The 20,276-nt window shown below is 48.3% G+C and overlaps 1 protein-coding gene across 1 annotated transcript in view; it reads left to right on the top strand.

Annotated features, from left to right (window-relative positions):
- Positions 1-1,288: 1,288 nt before the first annotated feature.
- The window catches only part of FBXO36 (F-box protein 36), a 33,287-nt gene continuing 14,299 nt past the window's right edge, over positions 1,289-20,276 (top strand). The window contains exons 1-2 of the mRNA XM_018568351.1: positions 1,289-2,024; positions 13,317-13,425. Coding sequence (XP_018423853.1) covers positions 1,929-2,024; positions 13,317-13,425 — 205 coding nt within the window. The 5' untranslated portion in view covers positions 1,289-1,928. The remainder of the gene's footprint in view (positions 2,025-13,316; positions 13,426-20,276) is intronic.

The following is a 20,276-nucleotide window of genomic DNA, read 5'->3' as shown; positions in this document are numbered from 1 at the left end:
AGCTAGAAGGAATGGGGAATGGAGGTCACTGTGGTCGAAGACCTAAAAGTAATGGGGAATGGGGCTCATCGAGAGCCTGGAACTGGATGCAATATGGCTCACCGAGAGCCTGGAACTGGATGCAATATGGCTCACCGAGAGCCTGGAACTGGATGTAATATGGCTCACCGAGAGCCTGGAACTGGATGTAATGGGAACAGAACTCACTGAGGGCCTGGAACTGAATGAAATGATGCTCACTGAGGCCCTAGAGCTATAAGGAATGGGGAATGGAGTTCACTGTGGTCCAAGACCTAAATGTAATAGGGAATGGAGATGGACATAAAGGGGAATGGAGCTCACTGAGGTTCCGGAGCTGGATGTAATGGCGCTCACGGAGGTCCTTGAGCGGGTTGTAATGGAGCTCACTGAGGGCCTAGCGCTGGAATGTAATGGGGAATGGAGCTCACTGAGGGCCTGGAGCTCACTGAGGGCCTGGAGATGCATGTATATGGAGCTCACGGAGCCGGGTGTCATGGGCAATGGAGCCGACCGAGGGGCCGGAGCGGGATGTCATGGGCAATGGAGCCGACCGAGGGGCCGGAGCGGGATGTCATGGGCAATGGAGCCGACCAAGGGATGTCATGGGCAATGGAGCCGACCAAGGGCCCGGAGCAGGATGTCATAGGCAATGGAGCTCACCGAGGGCCCGGAGTTGGACGTTATGGGGAATGGAGCTCACCGAGGGCCCGGAGTTGGACGTTATGGGGAATGGAGCTCACCAAGGGCCTGGAATGGGATGTAATGAGGACTGGACCTGGATGTTATGGGGATTGGAGCTCACCGAGGGCCTGGAATGGGATGTAATGAGGACTGGACCTGGATGTTATGGGGATTGGAGCTCACCAAGGGCCTGGAGTGGGATGTTATGAGGCCTGAACCTGGATGTTATGGACAACGGAGCTCACTAAGGGCCTAGAACTAGATGTAATAGGGAACGGAGCTCACTTGGGCCTGTGTTGTTATGATACGACAGGGCCCAGCAATGACCTCATACGAGGCTGATAACACGTCCTGCTCTGGATGGCTGAGACTGCGGGCAGTCCAGGGGCAGCCCTGAGCTGGCCTCTTCCATGGCAGCGCTCGTCCTATTGTATAGCACTGTGTACAATGCCTACATGTGTTATGATGCCATTTCAGCCTCCCTGGCATACAGGAACTCACATCTCTATGCTCACTTTCCTCCTCACAACTGATATTCCACCGGACGCGACCGTCCAGTGTGACCGAACAGCCCTACGAGGCCCTCCCCGGGTACCTCTGTCTCCTCCGCTTCTCTCCGGTTGCCGTCTCTCCGATCAGCTGAGGACGCGCGGCCCAGATCCTTCCGCGCACTACTTTACTGCTACGGATCCTTCCGCTCCGGTTCTACTTTACATCTCCATGCCGCGGCCTAGTCAGTATCCCTCCGCGGACTACTTTGCGGGGAAAAAGAAGGGGCAAACGCAGATTCACCGGGACAGCTACCGCGGCTCTCGGCCTTTACGTGGAAAGGTTCATAGGGCCTCTCGCCCTCTCTGGATGACGTGATCAGTGACTCTGACGTCCGTTCGCCGAGGGCAATTTTCTTTTTACGTAATGCTCCCTTTTATTGCCGTCGATTTCTCTATTAAGAGATTGTCGGGAAGAGTTGTTGGTCCCCACAGGACCCCTCCGCTGGCCGAACTCGGTTTATTTTCGCCAGGGTCGCCCCGGACGATTATTACACGCTGTGCCGCTGTGACTTCCCAGGACGAACTGTTAGGCGTCCAGTGCTTATTGTTCGGGTATGTATGCAAGGCGGAGGGATCTGCGGACGACTAGTCTCCACCCCCCCACAGCGCGCAGGGATCCCTCAGGGAAGGTGTAATTCGCCTTGGTTTCTCTAGCAACCGCGTTAGCGTCTCAAGATGGCGGCGCTGTTGCCGGAGATCCTGTTCGAGTGTGACGGACAAGCGCCGGCGCCGAGCAAGGACTTCTACCAGCTGCAGGTCACTCGCAGCGAGGTGAGTGCGGTGCGCTCCTGACAGTGTTTTGTCAGGGAGGAGCTGCGAGCAGGTTATCGCTGGGTACGGAGTACGTGTACGTACATGGAGACCATGAGTGTACTATGCGTCATACAGCAAGGGCGGAGCTAAGGGTGGTAGTGTGCGGTAAATGGGGGCAGAGGTGAGGGTGACAGGGGGGAGGTGGAGTTAAAGTGGAACTTTACCCATAGCTGTAAAATAACAACAAACACACCTTTAGACATGTTTAGTAATGACAATCTACAAACACATACTTCTAGATCAGTGCAGGATTTCTATTCTTTGCATTCCTTGTTTCTCTTTTCTTCCCCATTTTTCTGACAGTGGACATGTTTACTAAGGGCAGATTACTAGCTCTCCTTTTACTTCCTGGATTTCTGGCACATGTGACTAGACACGTGACCATGCACATCATCTCAAGGGAGGAAAAGGCCTTTCCCAGAGATCTCATGAGCCTACAGATGAGATTTCCCTGCAATGCTCTGCTGATGACAAGACAATCCCAGTGTGCATTGCTTTGGCAAACTGAAGTCATTTGCCCTTTCAAAGCAGGAAGTGAATGCTCTGCAAGTGTAAGTATTTCATAATCACAGCATTTTATACCTGACATCTCTATGTTATTATTAATCATCATACATAGAGGAATGCATTGGTATAATTTGAATGTAAAGAGGTCCGCTTTAAGGATGACAGTTTACAGGAATTGGAGTGGAGCTAAAGGTGGCAGTGTACTTGGAATGGGGGCAGAGCTGAGTGTGGCAGTGTATGGAATGTGGCCAAACTGAGGGTGGCAGTGTATGGAGCGTGGCAGAGCTGAGGGGGCAATTAGGGATGTCCCGATGACACTTTTTCAAGACCAAGTACTGGTACTTGCCGATACCAATTACCATACTTTTTCTTAAAGGGTCATGTGACATTTTTTTCTAAAACAATACAGTAATTATTTTAGGTCAGTTTCTCACCAGAGCATAATACAGATGTCTGCAGAGCACAATAGAGTAGATACAGCAGCACAATAGATCCCACCACAGCACAATAGATCCCAGCAGAGCAGAAGGCTGCAATCTCACCTGGGCTGCATGTGGATCTCTGCAGGGCTCTGTGGAGAGTTGATCGGATGGGTGCCAGTATCAGAGTGGCAATGTATGGAATGTGGCAGAGCTGAGGGTGGCAATGTATGGAATGTGACCGAGCTGCAGGTGGCAGTGTATGGAATGCGGCAGAACGCAGGGTGACAGTCTATGGTATGTGGCGGAGCTGGCGGTGGCTCCCTGTCCCAAGTCACCGATGGCAGTATGGGATCCCCCCTCCCTGGGTGGTATGTATAGACCAGTGATGGCAAAACTTTTTGAGCCCGAGTGCCCAAACTGCATCACTAAACCAACTTATGTGTCTCAAAGTGCCAACCCCGCACTTAGACCCGAATACTGATGATTTATTTTACAAAAACACTTCATACGACTGTCTGAATGAATTATTTGCATTCGTAGAAGAAAAATACAATACAAGAGGTTTTAACTACACTACAGAGTGACATGTACCTTTTGTACTGTGCTAATGAGTGAAATGTTCCATTGCAGTGTGCTACTAAGGTACATGTCCTGCAGCACACTGCAAGGGAATAGTCTCTCTACAGCTTGGAGTCAGTGGTGGAGCACCTGGGCCCAGTTGCAGCTGTGACCTCTGTGACCCTGGTAGCTCTGCCACTGACTCCAACCTGTAGAGGAACTAATCTCAAAAATTACATTATATAACAATGTAGATTACTGCCAACTATAGAGGACTACATAGCTCAGCAATACAATATACAGCAATGCAGAATACCGCCAACTATAGAGTACTACATAGCCCAGCAATACAATATACAGCAATGCAGAATACCGCCAACTATAGAGTACTACATAGCCCAGCAATACAATATACAGCAATGCAGAATACCGCCAACTATAGAAGACTATATATCCCAGCAATACATTATACAGCAATGCAGAATAATATGAAGCTACATACTCTGTGTTGCATACATACTCAGGCTGATGGCCTGATGTCTGTGGAGGACTGTGTGGGCTCTCAGGTGAGCTGCGCAGGCTCTTGGGAGCTGTGTGGGCTCTTAGGGGCGCTGTGCAGTTCTCAGATGGGCTGTGTGACTTTCAGGGGGGTGCGCTGCGGATTCTCTTGTGGTCTGTATGGGCTCAGGGGGGCTGTGCAACTCTGAAGGGGTCTGTACGGGCACTCAGGGTGGCTGTGCGGCTCTCGGGGACACTGCCTCATCTAGAGTCAGACCCCTTCTGTGTAGTGTGGTCCTAACTCTTAATTTTTGAGAGCCTCCATCTTGGAGCATATTTATAGCAAAGGATGAATTGGATGCAGGTTCGCCAGGAGGTAGCCCAACCTAAAGGCATAGGCACACACAAGGAGCTCCACACATCACGAAGGCAGCTGAAGCCCCCCAATTCAGCAAGTGAAACGAACAGCAAACACACTCATAACTTCATAACTAGCTTTGAAGCAAGGTGCACATGGAAGGGATTTACATTCCTAGATCAGAGTTAGGACCGCACTATACAGAGGGGCCTTGACGAGGCAGTGCGGCTTCCACAGGTTTTGCAAAAGTTGTGCAACTAAAACCTCTGTTTTTAACCTTAGTAGTTAGTCAGTGTACTTTTTTTGCAGGCTGACTGGTGAGTGTGCTGGGAATTTTTGTCTTTGTACTGTGTAAAGCCCTTCCATGTGCACATTGCTTTAGAGCTAGTTATGAAGTTATGCGTGTGTTTGCCATTTGTTACATGTATGTATAGACCTGGGACCACGGGGAGTACATGGTAGCCCTTTATTTATTGGGGCATACCTTGTTCGGAGGCCATGGCCATTGTTTGTGTTCCATCCTGTGTTTCCTCTTGTGGGTGAGCATACCACGAGTTTGGACTGTTGGGTAACCAAGGCTGCAACATGGGCCTTGTGTAGATCCTCAGAAAGGGCGTTTATTTTCCTCCTGCTCTGGTTGCTGGACTCATGGATCGCCTGACACCCATACAGGAGTCGCTGTGCAGTGGGATATCCTTTTCTGACTTGCTCATGACAGTAAAAGCCTCTGAGCCTTTGGCTTCTAAGAAACTCTCTAATACAGAGCCTTATAAGTCCCTTACGGAGGATGCTACACCTGTGAGTCGCAGGGCTCTGCTATTACTCTCTAACTTAAACCCTGTCTCGCCTCTTATTGATGGGGTTTGCACCACTTCAAACTGGAACACCAATGTTCCCAGTTTAGGCTTCCTTAGTGTGCCTAAGGGCTCGTTCACACCAGATGCAGTGCGTTCCGGCCCGATTCTGGTCAGAACGCGCTGCCTCGCATTGCGGCTGGCTCACTTTTTTGTGGTGCATGAGGGGGCGTGGCGGGCCATTGTAGTGAATGGCACCATAGCCACGCCCTCCGGCCGCAATGCAATCGGCCGCACTGGATCGCAAGGCACATTATGCCTGCGGTCCGATCAAAATGCTGCAAGCTTTATTTTGACCGGAATGCAGGCATATTGTGACTTGCGATCCCATGCGGCCGATCGCATTGCGGCTGCAGGGCGTGGCTACGGTGCCATTTACTTCAATGGCCCGTCATGCCCCCTCCTGGCCACAATGTGAGGCAGTGTGTTCTGGCTAGGATCGGGCCAGAACACACTGCATCTGGTGTGAACGGGCCCTAAGACCTCTAAAACCTTTTTGGTGCATTCATTGTTTTCCGCCTTCTTTTATGGAAATGTATATAACCGTGACAAGTTATGCCTCCCAAATGAATAGCACCCTTGTACACTTTTGTGGAAGAATTTCTTAAAAAGTGGTCTGTCCATTCTGTCTATACGACAGTGTTCTGCCTTTACAAAACATTAACCATGCCGGTCGAGGATGCACCTGCCTTTTAGGAGCCCATTGACTAGCGCTGGAGCTTCTTTTAAAGACCTTGTTCTCTTTGGCAGAGTTGCTGTGGACCCTGCCTTGGCTGTGATACGTCTCTGCCGGACTTTACTGACTTGGTTAAAGTGGACCTTTGCCCCCTTGGACTAAAGATCACATTGGTATACAGCTCTGCATGCTGATATGAAATCATCCCACATTCATTAGCTAAACAAACCTATTTTTATTTTATTTACAATTTCTTTTTTTCCTGGCACACTTTGGCACAAATGATGTACCTGTGCCCAAGCAGTGCATCCTGGGAAGGTTACATCAGCAGTGCATTGCTGAGAAATCTCATCTGTAATCTCATGAGATCTCAGGGAAAGGCATTTTCCTCCCGAGATGATGTGCATAGTCACATGTCAGTCACATGTGCCAGAGTTCCAGTAAGTAAAGAGAGATCCAGTAACATGCCCTTAGTTAAAATGGCCACTGCCAGAAGACTGGGGAAGAAAAGAAAAATGAGGTATGCAAAAAATAAAAAGCCGGCAATTATCTAGAAGTATGTGTTTGTAGATTGTCATTACTAAACATTTCTAAAGGTGCCTTTGTTGTTATTTTGAAGATATGGGTAAAGTTCCTCTTTAAGGTCAGTAGAAGGGACCTGTTCCCTATGTATGCTGACCCCCTGCACCTAGAACATTTGGATCCAAGGTCTGCAGCCTTGAGCCTCTGTATCAGCAGATTGATAGAGATTAGACATCTCATTTCTCACATGAGTCTCCTTCAGTGAACATACAGAGCAATTTTTAGTTAAGTGTTGGTCTGCGGAACTGGCTTGAAAGAAGTGTCTTTTCAGAAGTACCCAGGAACCAGAAGTCTCCATCTAGCGAGATAGATGGCATCCAGTCCTGGTCAGAATTGCACAGTCCAGTCTTGTCCGCCATTTATGTCCCACAGTTCAGTAGTTTCAGCCCCAATCTCATGTTTAGTTTACTTATTTGTATTGAGATTGTAGTCCATTGCAGTAGTGGGCTTGGAGTGGTGGCTACTTTACAACACACATGGGGAACAAAAGTAGCCACCCTCCAAAAGGAAGGACAGTGTCAGCACCAATTCAGAGATGAGTTCGAGCCGACGTGTGACAATTAAACTGTCACACATCGGCTCAATAGTTTGGGCATACCGTCGCTCGCTCACTTCTCAATCATCTCCCTGCAGAGAGCAGTGGCTGTGAGTTCCCCCCCTCCCCGCTCCGATCTGCCAGTGCTGACTGGAGGAACGGACGGGGGAGGAGGCAGGTACAGCTGGCTCTGCCTCTAGATAGGCAGAGCCAGCTGTCATTCACGCAGCTGGGTGGATCTCTACAGTAATGTCGGGATCCGTCCCGGCTGCAGCGGTCTCAGTGTATATATATATATATATATACTGAGCTTTGGGTCATGGGAGGACGCTAGTTTGTGTCCTCCCGTGACCCTTAAGAGAACTATGGGGAAAAACACTTACCCCATAGTTCTCTTTTAAGGTATTTGAATGCATTTTTAAGATTTAACTCCTGAGTTTAGTGTCACTTTAAAGTACCTGCCTGTGCTCTGCTTTTCTAGTACATTTTGGCCTAGTCTTGCTCTTTGTCCTGCCACTGGTCAATTTTGCATGCTTAAAGGAGAACTATGGGGTGAGTGGATTACACTCATCCCCATAGTTGGAGCCGGCATGTGACATTGAAACTGTCATAGGTCGGCTCTATTGATCGAGAAGTGAGTGAAAACATACTGCCGATCCACTCACTTTCCGATCATCTCCCTGCAGCGAGCGGTGACTGCTGTCACCGCTCCCCACAGGGATCTCCCCCTCCCTTCTCTGATCCTCCAGCGCTGACTGGAGGGACAGACAGGAAGGGGGTGGGTATAGCTGGCTCTGCCTCTAGATAGGCAGGGCCCACTCTCAATCAGCTAGTTGGGTGGATCTCGATAGTATTGTCGTTATCCATCGTCGCTGCGACGCTCCCAGCATATAGCAGGCAATCGCCCGCTATATACTGAGTTTTGGGTCACAGGAGTAGGTTGGTCCTCCCGTGACCCTAAAGAGAACTATAGGGAAACAAGGTTACCCCATAGTTCTCTTTTAATGTTATTTATCTTTAATCTTAACATTTTACATAGGCTCAGCGTACCATTTCTATCTGCAGTTTGCATGTCTCACTGCTAAAACACCTGAAAAAAGGCTTTTCTCTAACGTTCATTGAAGGACACAGGGCAACAGATCGTAGATCCTGCACTATAGGGTATATCGCCACCTGCAGGAGACAAAGACAACCTACAGGCGGCCCCTGCTGGTGGCCCAACCCCCCAACTGCTGACAAGTCTCCAGTTTTTTGCCTAGCGTCAGGAGTAAGGAGCTAAATAAAATTCTCTCTGGAAATCCAGCGACATGCTGGATGATTATAGATCCCTGGAGTCTCCCCTGTGCGGCCAACGAGCGCATGCAGTCCCACTACGGTGGTTCGGCTGTGACGGTGATACCTCGACGCCTGTGGGCTTTTTGGCCCGGTGGGATGCATATGACTGGAGGTCTTGGCCTGACAGTCACAGCAGCCCACACAGGCTGACGGCGCCGCCACCAAGGTCGGGGCCTTTTCCCGCCATTTCCTGCACGTCCTGAGGTGAGGCTTCCCCTTCGAGCTGCTAGAGTCGGCCAGTGATACTATGGGAGTTCACTTGGTATGGTATGTATGGACCTGTGCTGGGGACGTGCGGGTGGACCCTACCTGCTGGATGGCTCTCTGACTGACAGTCCCTTGTGTGGGCAACGTGCTGTGAGGGTCCGGGTCCTGTGGCGGGGGGCCACAGCTTAGTATTACACAGGGCCCCTGTCTGTCTCTCTCGCCCCTTCCCCATACCTCATGGGTGCAGTGTGGGTTGTCAGTTGGTGTTGGCTGTCTGCTGGGCCCTCTGTGGCGTTTCCTCTACATGCGGGGGCTCTGTGAGGGTGTCTGGGGATGTCTGAGGTAAAATTCGGCCTCATTTTCGTTGAGGGCAGGCACCCTATTCAGTCGCTGTCACTTTCTGTGGTGAGCTCTGGTACATGGCCTAGTTCGGACGGGCAAAAGGGGCGTTATATTCCTCAGCGGGGCTGTCTGCAGACCAGGCGTGTGCAGCTCTCCTCCGAATCGCTCTGCTGTGGTGTTTCAGACGCGGGGGTCGTAAGTACTGCTGGGATCCCTCTCTGCTTGTGACAGTCTCCTGAGGCAGTGGGGAGGTGTGAGCGGGGTTTCATGGAACGCACCGCCCACGTTACCTTGCGAGGGCTGCGGGCTGCTTTCTGCTGATTCCTCTCATTCCCCCCTTTTTGTGCGTCCTTTACGCCGGCCCCTCCCTCCCAGGCACTCTTGCCCCCCTCGAGGTCCTTGGTGGGTCTGGGCAGTACCGTGGGTACTGTGTTGTCCCTTGAAGTTTTTTCTTCTGCCATGGATGGCTTTGTGACGCGCATTGAACGTGCACTGACACAGAAGCCCCCTAAGAAACATACATCCCCTTTTTCGATGATTTCATTTATAAAGAGTGGAAGCCACCTGCAACGTCATTCGCAGTTCCGAAATGTTTCTCTTTTCGCTATCCTTATGAGGAGGCCTTTTTGGCTAAATGGACATCTCCCCCTGCGGTAGAACCTCCGGTTTCTCGCCTGAACAAGGCTACGGTTATCCCGGTGGAGGACTCCCCGTCCTTTCGGGACCCCACCAATAGGACAGCAGAGGCGGTCTTGCGGACTATGTACTCTGTCTCGGGGGTCCTGATGCGCCCGGTTCTGGCTTCTGCCTTGGTCTCCCAGACTCTGACAGTATGGGCAAAGAGGTTGCATCAGGGGCTTGCGGAGGTAAATGTTTCTCCCGCTTATGTGGAATTGGCGAACAATTGGTGCAGGGCCTTCCGTATGTCTGCAACTCTGCCCTGGAAGCGGCACCCCTGGTGGCGACACTGTCGATGTCGGTGGTTATGCTTCACCGGTTTCTTTGGCTCAAATGCTGGTCCGCTGACCAGGCTTCCAAGAAAGCTCTGACGGAGCTTCCCTTTACTGGGGACCGTTTATCTGTACCTCCTTAGATGAGATTATTAAGGATTTGACGAGGGGTAAGAGTGCCTTCTTACCTCAGACGCAGAAGAAGGAACAGCGGCGGAAGCCTGGTCCCTTCTTTTCTGCTCACAAATGGCTTTTTCGGCCAACCTCCAAACCTCCTCCCTCCCAGACTGCCAAGCGTCCCTGGCAACCTAAGTCTGCCAAGCCCGCCGGCAAGCCCTCGTCTGCATGTAGGTCTGGCCCCAGCTCCGGGTCCCAGGGTGGGGGGGCGCCTTCGGCCTTTTGCGGATTTTTGGGTGGCTCACGTCTCCGACACATGGGTGCGGGGCCTGGTTTTCTTTGGGTTGCCAGATCGAATTTCTGTCCCGTCCCGGGAACAGGTTTTTCCCGTCCAACACACGACTTTGCCCTCCACAATTGGCAGATATTTACCGCACAGTGGCGGACCTCTTGTTCCAGGGGGTGATTGTGCCGGTTCCGTTCTCGGAAAGGTTCGGGGCATTTTCTTCCGACCTGTTTACCGTGCCCAAGAAAGAAGGGGTTTGAGGCCCATCCAGGGCCTCAAACGTTTTGAACACTTTTGTGCGGGTCCGTCGGTTTCGGGTGGAATCTATCAGGTCCGTAGTGGCGTATCTCCGTCAGGGGGATCTGCTGGCCTCCGTCGACATCAAAGATTTCTACCTTCATGTGCCCATTTGTGTCTCATCAGCGATATCTTCGTTTCGCGGTGGGGGAAGAGCACTTCCAGTTTGTGGCGCTGTCTTTCGGCCTGGTGTCGGCCCCGCGGGTGTTCAACAAGGTGTTGCTTTGCCGGGGGATCTCGATCATGGGGTATCTGGACGATCTTCTTCTGCGGGCAGTGTCGCACTCTACTCATGTGACTGCTCTGGAGGTCACTGCGGTCCTTTGGGAAGTTCGGATGGATCCTGAACTTCCAGGAGTCTTGTCTGGTGCCTTCCCTGCGACTGGAGTGCCTGGGCCAGGACTCTTCAGAGGAACATCGTGTTACAGTGGGATGTTTCCCTCTTGTCCCCGCACAGGGGGATCGATAAATGTATCGGAACTTCGGGCGAATCGTCTATCTCTCCTTCATTGGACGACCCGCCTTCGGGGTCTGTCGGTTCGGATCCAGCCGAGAGGTGTCCGGGATCCTCTCCTGGGCGGAGAGTCGGGTTCTGGCCCTCTCGGCAGTTCACATTCCGGGGGTGGACAATTGGTGCCTCAGTCGCCGGACCCGGGAGTATGGTCCCTACACCAGGAAATTTTTCATCAGCTTTGTCTTCGCTTTGTGTCAACGGATGTGGACCTTCTGGCGTCTCGACTCAACCGGAAGGTAGAGAGATCGTAGCCCGGGCTCTGGATCCCTGGGCGGAGGCGGATGCCCTGATGGCTCCCTGGAAACCTTACGGTCTGATTTATGACTTTCCTCCACTCTACCTGTTGCCTCGGCTTCTACGACGGATCATGGCTGAAGACGTCACCGTCATCCTCGTGGCCCCAGATTGGCCTCGGAGAGCGTGGTACACGGACGTGGTTCAGCTGGTGGTGGACGCCGTGGCGGCTGCCTCTGCGTCCGGATCTTCTGTCCCAGGGACCTGTGTTCCATCCTTCTTTACAGTCGCTGGCTTTGATGGCGTGGCTGTTGACAGCCAGGTCCTAAGGGACCGGGGGTTGTCCGATGTGGTTATTTCCACGATATACCATCGCACGTGGAGGGCCTATTTTTCCTGGTGTGAGGGTAAGGCTCTGTCTCCACGTTTGTTCTCGATCACGAGAATTTTTGCATTTTTGCGCGGGGGGGGGGGTGGTTCATGGGTTGGTTTGAGCACAGTGGAGGGCCACATTTCTGCATTGACTGTGCTTTTCCAGCAGCCCTTGGCATCTAATACCTTAGTTCGCACCTTTGTTCAGGCGGTTACGCGTGTTGCTCCTCCTGTCCACTCGCCTTTGGCGCCGTGGGATCTGAATTTGGTGCTTTCGGTGTTGCAGGAATCTCCCTTTTGAGCCTCTGTTTTGATGTGGTTCGCGCTCTTCGTGTTTATCTGGTAGCTACGGCTTCTTTCCGTGAGTCAGATTCATTGTTCGTGTTCACGGAGGGCACCTGTACGGGCCAGGCCGTGTTGGCGGCTACCATTTCTCGGTGGGTTCGTCATGATGTTGTTCAGGCGTACACCGTTAACGGGCGTGAGCCTCCCTTTCCTGTCACTGCCCATTCTACTAGGGCTGTTGGGGCATCTTGGGCCTTCCGCCATGGTGGCTCGGTTTCTCAGGTTTGTAAGGACACTACTTTTGAGGGGTCTTTTGGGAATTTTGGTTGTTTTGCCCATCCCTCTGTGTGTTACGGCTTGATGACGTCCCTACAGTACAGGATCTACAATCTGTTGTGTCCTTCAATGAATGGAAGAGAAAATAGGATTTTTGTACTCACCGTAAAATCCTTTTCTGTCTGTTCATTGAAGGACACAGGTCCCGCCCTCTATATTGGGTGTGTACTCCTAACTGCTTGTTACTTACTGGAGACTTGTCAGAAGGTGGGGGGTTGGGCCACCAGCAGGGGCCGCCCCTAGGCTGTCTTTGTCTTTTGTTGTGTGCCTAGCGTCCTTCTCCTGCAGGTGGCGATATACCCTGTAATACGATCTGTTGCCCTGTGTCTTTCAATGAACGGAGAGAAAAGGATTTTACGGTGAGTACAAAAATCCTATTTTTTCAAACTGAAATAAATCTGTTGCCAAGCTATTTGTAAAAGAAAAGGAAAAAAATGATTGATGCTCTGCAATTCTATCCATAGTCAGCTGTGCAGATCGTGGCATGTGAGTAAGCCAATAATCAGAGCTCAGTTGGCCGCCATATTGGGTTGAGGTGTTTTTTTGCGGTTGCAGTCCCTGTTCCAGCGAATTATTTGAAAGATGTATTCATGGTTAAACATATAAAAGTTTTGAGAGACTCAAAATCACACTGCTGACTTTCTGTCTAGTTATCCCCAAGGCAAAAACAACCAGTTGTCAGTTTGATGCCAAGTTGCTCCCCAACATGGTAGACATGTCTGGTGGCTATGGTTTCATTTATGAAACAGTCAAATGTTTAAATTGTAACTTGTATCAACTGATACAATGTTTATGCTCCTTCATCAGGACTGCAAATATGAAAAAAAAACTTGTCACTAATTTTCATTAGCATACCACTGCAAATCTCCAGTTATGTGGCACTATGCAAAAACCTTCCTTATACAAACATTGTTTATTCTATTGTGTTGAGGCAGCTTTGTAATTAAACTGGCTTACCTGGTTGTAAAATTTTTTTCTTATCCAGGTTATTTGGAGATGGTGGAAAATCTCCCTCCGAAGTGAATTTCGGGAAACAAAACCTGGAGAACTAAAAGAGTCTCACCAGGACTTTGTGGATGATTCAACCCTGCAAGGTAATAGTTGCCAGAAAATAAAAAAGTTTGTATAGCATGGACGAAATAGCAATGGTTTGCTGTAGGGATGCACCGATACCAAGACTAGTATCGGTATCTGTGCCGATGCTGAGTATTTGGGCGAGTACTCGTACTTGCCCAAATGCTCCCGATGTCTATGCAGATATTGGGACGAGGAAGTATGGAGCAGGCTTCCCGGGCAATCAGAAAGCCGGGTGATGTGTAATGACTCGCCGGCCAGCTTCTTGCTTGGCCAGTCAGGAAGCCAGGTGACCTGTACCACGCTGCCCAGCTTCCTGATTGGTCAGGAAGCTTGCCAATCAGGAAGCCATTTGGCGAGTCATTATCTGGCTACCTGATTGGCCAGAAAGCTGTCTCCACGCTTCCTTGTCACCTGGTGATGAGGGAGCATGGAGATGGCTTCCTGGCTAACTGGAAAGCTGGGTGGCGAGTCGTTACATGCCGCCTGGCTTCCTTAATGGGACTTCCGGTATTCGATTGGCAAGTACCGAAAAAGAAATATCGGTACTCATACTTGATACGGAACAAACAGTATTGATGCATCCCTAGTGTGTGGTGTTAAGTCGTATATTAGTATGTCTAAAGGTGGTCATACAAGTTAAGGTATTTTTATGTAATAAATCAGGAATACGCAGTTCTTATCGCCCAGCACCCGGGACATGCAGTTCTGGGCGCTAGACATATGGTTTTTGTTTTCTACATTTAGCCCCCACTGTGGGCAAGCAGGGCTAAATGTAGAGCAGGGGAGTTACTGCTTGTTTTGTATAAGTGATGTGAGCAGCTGTACAGCCCAACCCCACACAATAATGTCTCCGCACAGGGCGATCTGGCATTCGTGCTGCAAGAATCTACAGATTCTTATCCCAGGTGTCCCTATTCAGTTGCAGTCGGCTGTACAGGGTGCCACATCTGTTATCGGCAGTCCACATGTAATCGTATATTATATGATTATATGTGGTTTGGAATAGATGACTGTCAATGGATGCAGGATAGATGCACCTGTGATTCCTGCTGCAGGAATTCCAGAGGGTCCCATGTGACTGAAGCCTAACTGGGAGAGTGAGAAATGGGATATTGGATAGGTAAATCATATAACAAATTTAATTCAAGATAATATAGAAAGGATCAGATTGTTACATTTTGAATCATCAGGTCCCCGTGTGTTGCGTCCATCCCTAGATCTTTTAAAAGATTCTTTTGATTGGTTTGCATAGAACACAGCACATGACAGTTCTTTGCACTACATAATTGTACAAGTCCCAAAGACTCTGCTGTACCTTCTTCCAGAGCAGCGCTTGCAGGAGGTTGCTAAGGAACACAAGTGAATGGCAGTGAAACTCCTTAATTTACAGGTTTCATGGGGATACCAGGAAATCAGACCAGGGAATTGTCCTCTTTCATTGTTCATGTCATATGTTTCTTTGCCTCAATTTGATCCTGTGTGGGAATGGCAGCACCAACTTCCTTATGTTAGACTGAACTCCCCATCACTCTTCCCCTATCTGGCTCCAGCTATCTCATTTTTTTCTAACTGCAAACCCAAACACTTCGTATCAAAAGCTCCCTGTCTGGTTGACGTACATGACTCTGTGTTCCCATCTACTGTAACTTTGAAAGCTTCTGTTTTCCAGGGAATTTTGCCAAAATACCTCCCTTCCTCTGTCAAGCAAATTATAACACAGTTCCTCACCCTTGCTGTATAAATATAGTTCCGTGTTTCAGACATAATTCAGGATTAACATCATTGTTACTGCACGTTACCAGATTTAAATCCTATTAAAATAGTTTAGTGTTTAATTTTGTAATATGACCTGGAATTATCTGCCGAGCGTGCGCGATGACGTCATCGCGCACGCGCGGGGTGACACTCGGTTACCGCTCCGGGTGTCACCCAGCCTCGGGACGCCCCAGCCTGGAATATGAGAGTTTTGGGTTGATTTACTTAAGACAAATGGGCTGTAAGGGAATTTGCACTTTGCAGCGGAAGTTTGCCCTTAGTTGCTTTGGAGTGGTTACCGCTCCGGGTGTCACCCAGCCTCGGGACGCCCCAGCCTGGAATATGAGAGTTTTGGGTTGATTTACTTAAGACAAATGGGCTGTAAGGGAATTTGCACTTAGTTGCTTTGGAACCTCCCAGGTAGTGACACGGAGGTGTTCCCAACTACAGCAGATTTATTGTACCAAAAGCCATTGTAGATACTCCAACTGTTGGCTAATATTTGCATCGCAGCTCAGCATCTACATGCTTTGAGTATACAAATGTAACGTGCATATAAACCCTCACAGGGTTAAGTATGCCACTAAAAGGATATTGATATATCAGTTTGACAAGTGCAAAAATATTTGATTCCGCCAAAAATCCAGTGAACTTAAAAGTTTCTGTGTGGTGTTGGCTCAAGCAGTGCTATCAGCCTTGCCCAGTTTATCTCTGTGAATTACAGAACACTTCTGCCCTTTGTTAGGGAGAGGGGGAGGTGTTTTGTAGTGCTAGCACAGTTCCTGTCCTAGGATGATACCCATGTACAGAAAGCGGGAGGATCACCAAGTGAAGAAAACTGCAGTAAAGAAAACGAATGCAGCCACCACATATAAGGACTAGTATGTGACTTGTAGGACTTAAGCTGGCCATAGATGGCTTGATTTTCTCTTGTTCATTTCACGGGTCAAAAAAAAAGAAAAAATTGATTCGCCCATCCATGCAAAACTGTGTGAATGGAGGAATGTCCACCCCCAGTTATTGTATTTAGGCAGCCGTGGTACCCGTGGTACACACGAACAATGACTGCATGTGACAGGATAGTTACATAGTATTTGAGGTTGAATAAAGACACGTGTCCATTAAGTCCAACCTATTGTGTGTATGCATGTGCTGCTACATGTGTATGAGTATATGTGTGATATTGTTATTAAGTGTACCTATTGTTTTTTGAACAATTCCACACTCAGCTGAAATCACTGCTTGCAGCAGCGAGTTCCACTTCCGCTCTAACCGAGAAGAACCCCCTACGCCCCTTGTGCTGAAAACTTTTCTCCACCAATTTTAGGTGGTTGCCTCTGGTCTTTTTTTCTGAGTTTACCATAATGCAGTCACTTTTCGGCCAATCATTTTCCACTTTTATCCAACGGGGTGGTACAGTGAACCCACTGTTCAAATTCTGGCCCGTTCAGCAGCAATCTGATAACATTTCAGCAAACTATGACCGGCTTTAAAGTGCAGTTTAACTTTAGAGGTCAAATTTGAGACAACACCACTATATGTTTGTGTTCCTATATATTCGGCATACCTATAAATATTACCTTTCAGCTGTTTTGTTGGTGGAGGTCTTTATGCAGATTCCAATCTACTCTGAGCAGTTTTCAAAGTGAGCCTAGAAGGTCAGACTGAGCTTCCTGTCCCTAACATACAACACCTCCAAGCCTTAAACCCTTTGTTAGGATAGACCGTGTACAAATCTAGTTTACAGCTGATAATAAAATCTTCCAGCACAGTACAGACAGGGTTCATTAGAGTAAAAACTATGCACTGCCCCCTCCTCATCAATACATGGGGGTGGGGGGAGCTAGGTAGGATTTTTTTAGTAAGTAAAAAGCACTTACAAATATAAGCAGCACATTTTTTTTTTAAAGTTGTACAATATGAATGGGAACATGTAACAAATAGAAAGTAGAGGTTAACCCAATTTGGCAACAAAAGTGGAACGAGAACAACAGGAAGGTGAGATATGTCTGAGATGGGGCCTTGACATTTTACTATGCAAATATGTTAAAAGCAAACAAATCAGATTCTGTTTTGCACCAAAAAACAATTAAAAGCCTCCCATAGATTATAACTTGTTGCTGAGTGTTTGTGTACCCAATTTATCAAAGTGCTTCAGCTAAAGACTGATGGATCTCTATTGCTCCATAGCAACTGATCAATATCACACTTTCAGACTGCAATTGCTGTTATCTTTTGGAGGTTGGAAGAGATAACACAAGAAGATTACCTGGTTTCCTTGGCTTCAGCTGTATCTGGGGATCCAGGGAGAATGTTTTAAAGTTGAAAGTAGTTTACCAATAAAACAAGATTATTCTACAATTCTGTGTACTTTTGTAGAGAATCTAGTTTTGCTTTAAGTCTGACATTGTAGATTTGATGTCAGAGCTCAGGGGACACCGTATCAATTTCCTGTTTTGATATAACTATCCATTCTCAGGAGTGGTAAAGCCATTGTAATGGCAGGCAGTTGTTAGGGTAGACTTCCAGTGACCTCTGACTCCCGACACTCAAGCTAGAGAGCCAGACACCGTCAGGATGCATAATTCTAAATAAGGGGACAAATAAAACGACAGTATTTCACAAATCAGCATGAACAATTAAAATAATTTAAGACCGTATTCATATCTATATATCCAGTTGGGACTGGTTCTCTTTAACCTGCACCTGTAAACCATGGAGGGCTCTGTACTATTGTTATCTTGCAGTGTATTTTTGAACATTTCTGCTTACTACCGTTTAGCTGTGTCTTCCAGCAAACTAATCTTTTATAGGGATGTATGGTGCTGCAAGTAAAAGAGCCTGTGCACATTAGTCCCTCCTCTAAAACACTGCGTTATAGCATACGGGCTAGTGCAATGTAGCAGTGTGTGTTGTACCTCTCACCACCAGAGCTGCCACAATGCACTATCCTGTCCGCTATGTACAATGTGTACATACCATTCAGTTCCCTGCACGGCAGAACAGCGTGACCTGCACAGCGCATCCCCATTGTTGTGTGCACAAGGCACAAAGATAACAATTGTTTTCTATGCGACCAAGCTGTGAACTGCGTTGTTCTGGTGCAGTAAGCCACAAGTCACCACTGTGTGCGTAAAAGGGAGCTTATATTTATGTTTCATGTGCATTTTAGCGCATGCAGTTCAAAACAGAATAAAGGCAGTACCAGCCTTCTGAAAAGTGTGTAAAGGAAAAAAAATCCGGTATATGAAAACACATAAAATATGCTTCAAAGCGCATGTACAATTAACCACTTCATGACCAGGTTGTTGAACCCCTTTCCTGGCCGGGCCATTTTTCAGTGTTCAGCGCTGCGGTACTTTGACTGACATTTATTCCGTCACGCAACGCTGTACTGAAATTAATTTTATACCATTTTTTGGGGTCAGATAGAGCTTTCGTTTGGTGGTATTTAATCACCACTGGGGTTTTTATTTTCTTTTTTTAATATATAGAGAAAAATGTACCAAACTGTTTTCCCTACATTATGTTAAAACATTTCTTATTACCCATTTTTTTTTGTTAAAATATATAAGACGGGGTCACGTCAGGTAAATAGACACCAAACATGCCTTATAATTGAACCCGCCTGCAAAATCTCAAAAAACTACCATACCCAAAATTGGCCATAGGCGACGCTTTAAAAGCTTTTACCGCTCATCAGTTTAGTGTTATCAGTGATTGGCCCTAAAATTATTGCTCGCACGTTAAAATTTGCGCTGATATGTAACTTGTGCAGTGTAATCCATGTTTTTGCAAGTAGATGCACCCGACACATATTTACGTTTGTATGTGAGGGCGGAGGATTTTTTTATTTTATGTGACTCGTTTTTGTTTTTTTTTAACACTTAACTTTATTGTCATCACATAGGTGGCTAAGACGCCCCCCTATGTGATAGCAAATACATGGTGACAGTGTCTATAAGAACCCCAATGTCACCTAGGGACCCCTAGAGAAGCTGATGAAGCAGAGATCTTCTTCTGGAGGGGTCCCGCACACTGTTCGGCACCATACAAGTGATCGGGCAGCTGTAGAGCCATCCGAACGCTAGCATGTAACAGCCGTCACCAGCTGTTTAAAACTTTTACTGTGTCCTGCAAGCGCAATCAGAAAAAAAAAACCTCGTCCATGTACGGCGACCCGCACCTAAAGCACTTGCCTGTCCATTTTATATACAACGGGCAGAGGGCAAGTAGTTAAAAATAGTGCTGGTAATGATTAAAATTTTCGTGTTCGATTAATCTAAATTGTTTTTAATCGATTAATTTCGATTAATTATAACGCACATACAGATCCAACTACATGAGATCCAACTACCCGGTCGCAAATGCGACTGATGCAGCCCTGGTAGTTTCGCCAGTGCCGGTATCTGCATTTAGTATTGGGTCATTTTCACAAGTACGAGTGCTTGTGAAAATGCCCAGTATTGGCACAGGTGCATCCCTACTTAATGTAATGTATTGCTGGGACTTGCAGTCCTGCATAGTTGGTGGTATTCAGCATTGCTGTATAATCATTGTACATCAATGCAGAACACCACCAGCTATACAGGGCTACAAGTCTAAGCAATACATTATAATGTAAATTAGAATACCCCCAGTTTAAACCCCCCCTTCCCCATCTAGCCTTCACCCAGCCTTACCTGACTCCTGCAGCAGCTGCTTCATCTTCCTCTCCTTACAGCTGATTGTGCTGCCTGGCGGTGCCTGCAATGTCTGTAGCAGCTCAGCCAGGCAGACAGGTGACCGACACAGCCTCCTCTCCACGCACAGCTGCCCGTACATTCTACTGCTACGGGTGGCAGAGCGGCGGGGGAGGGAGGGGGATTTACATGAAGGAGCTGCGGGCCCTCTGCTTTCTCTCTGGGCCCCCCGAACAGGCGGAACTCCTCAGCTAACGAAGGGAAGGAGGAGTCCGGTGACGTCGATGTCCGTGACGTCACCGGATCTCCGACGGAAAACCCGGAAGCCGGCGGAGAGGTGAGTACCGATCAAAATAATTTTGATCGAACAAAAAAAATTTACAATTAATCGAGGGATTAATCGTTAATTTCCACAGCCCTAGTTAAAAAAA

The sequence above is a fragment of the Nanorana parkeri genome, unplaced genomic scaffold (assembly GCF_000935625.1).
Source record: "Nanorana parkeri isolate BGI_ZX_2015 unplaced genomic scaffold, ASM93562v1 scaffold1176, whole genome shotgun sequence".
Classification (NCBI taxonomy): domain Eukaryota; kingdom Metazoa; phylum Chordata; class Amphibia; order Anura; family Dicroglossidae; genus Nanorana; species Nanorana parkeri.
This window is presented reverse-complemented; position numbering and strand designations above follow the sequence as displayed.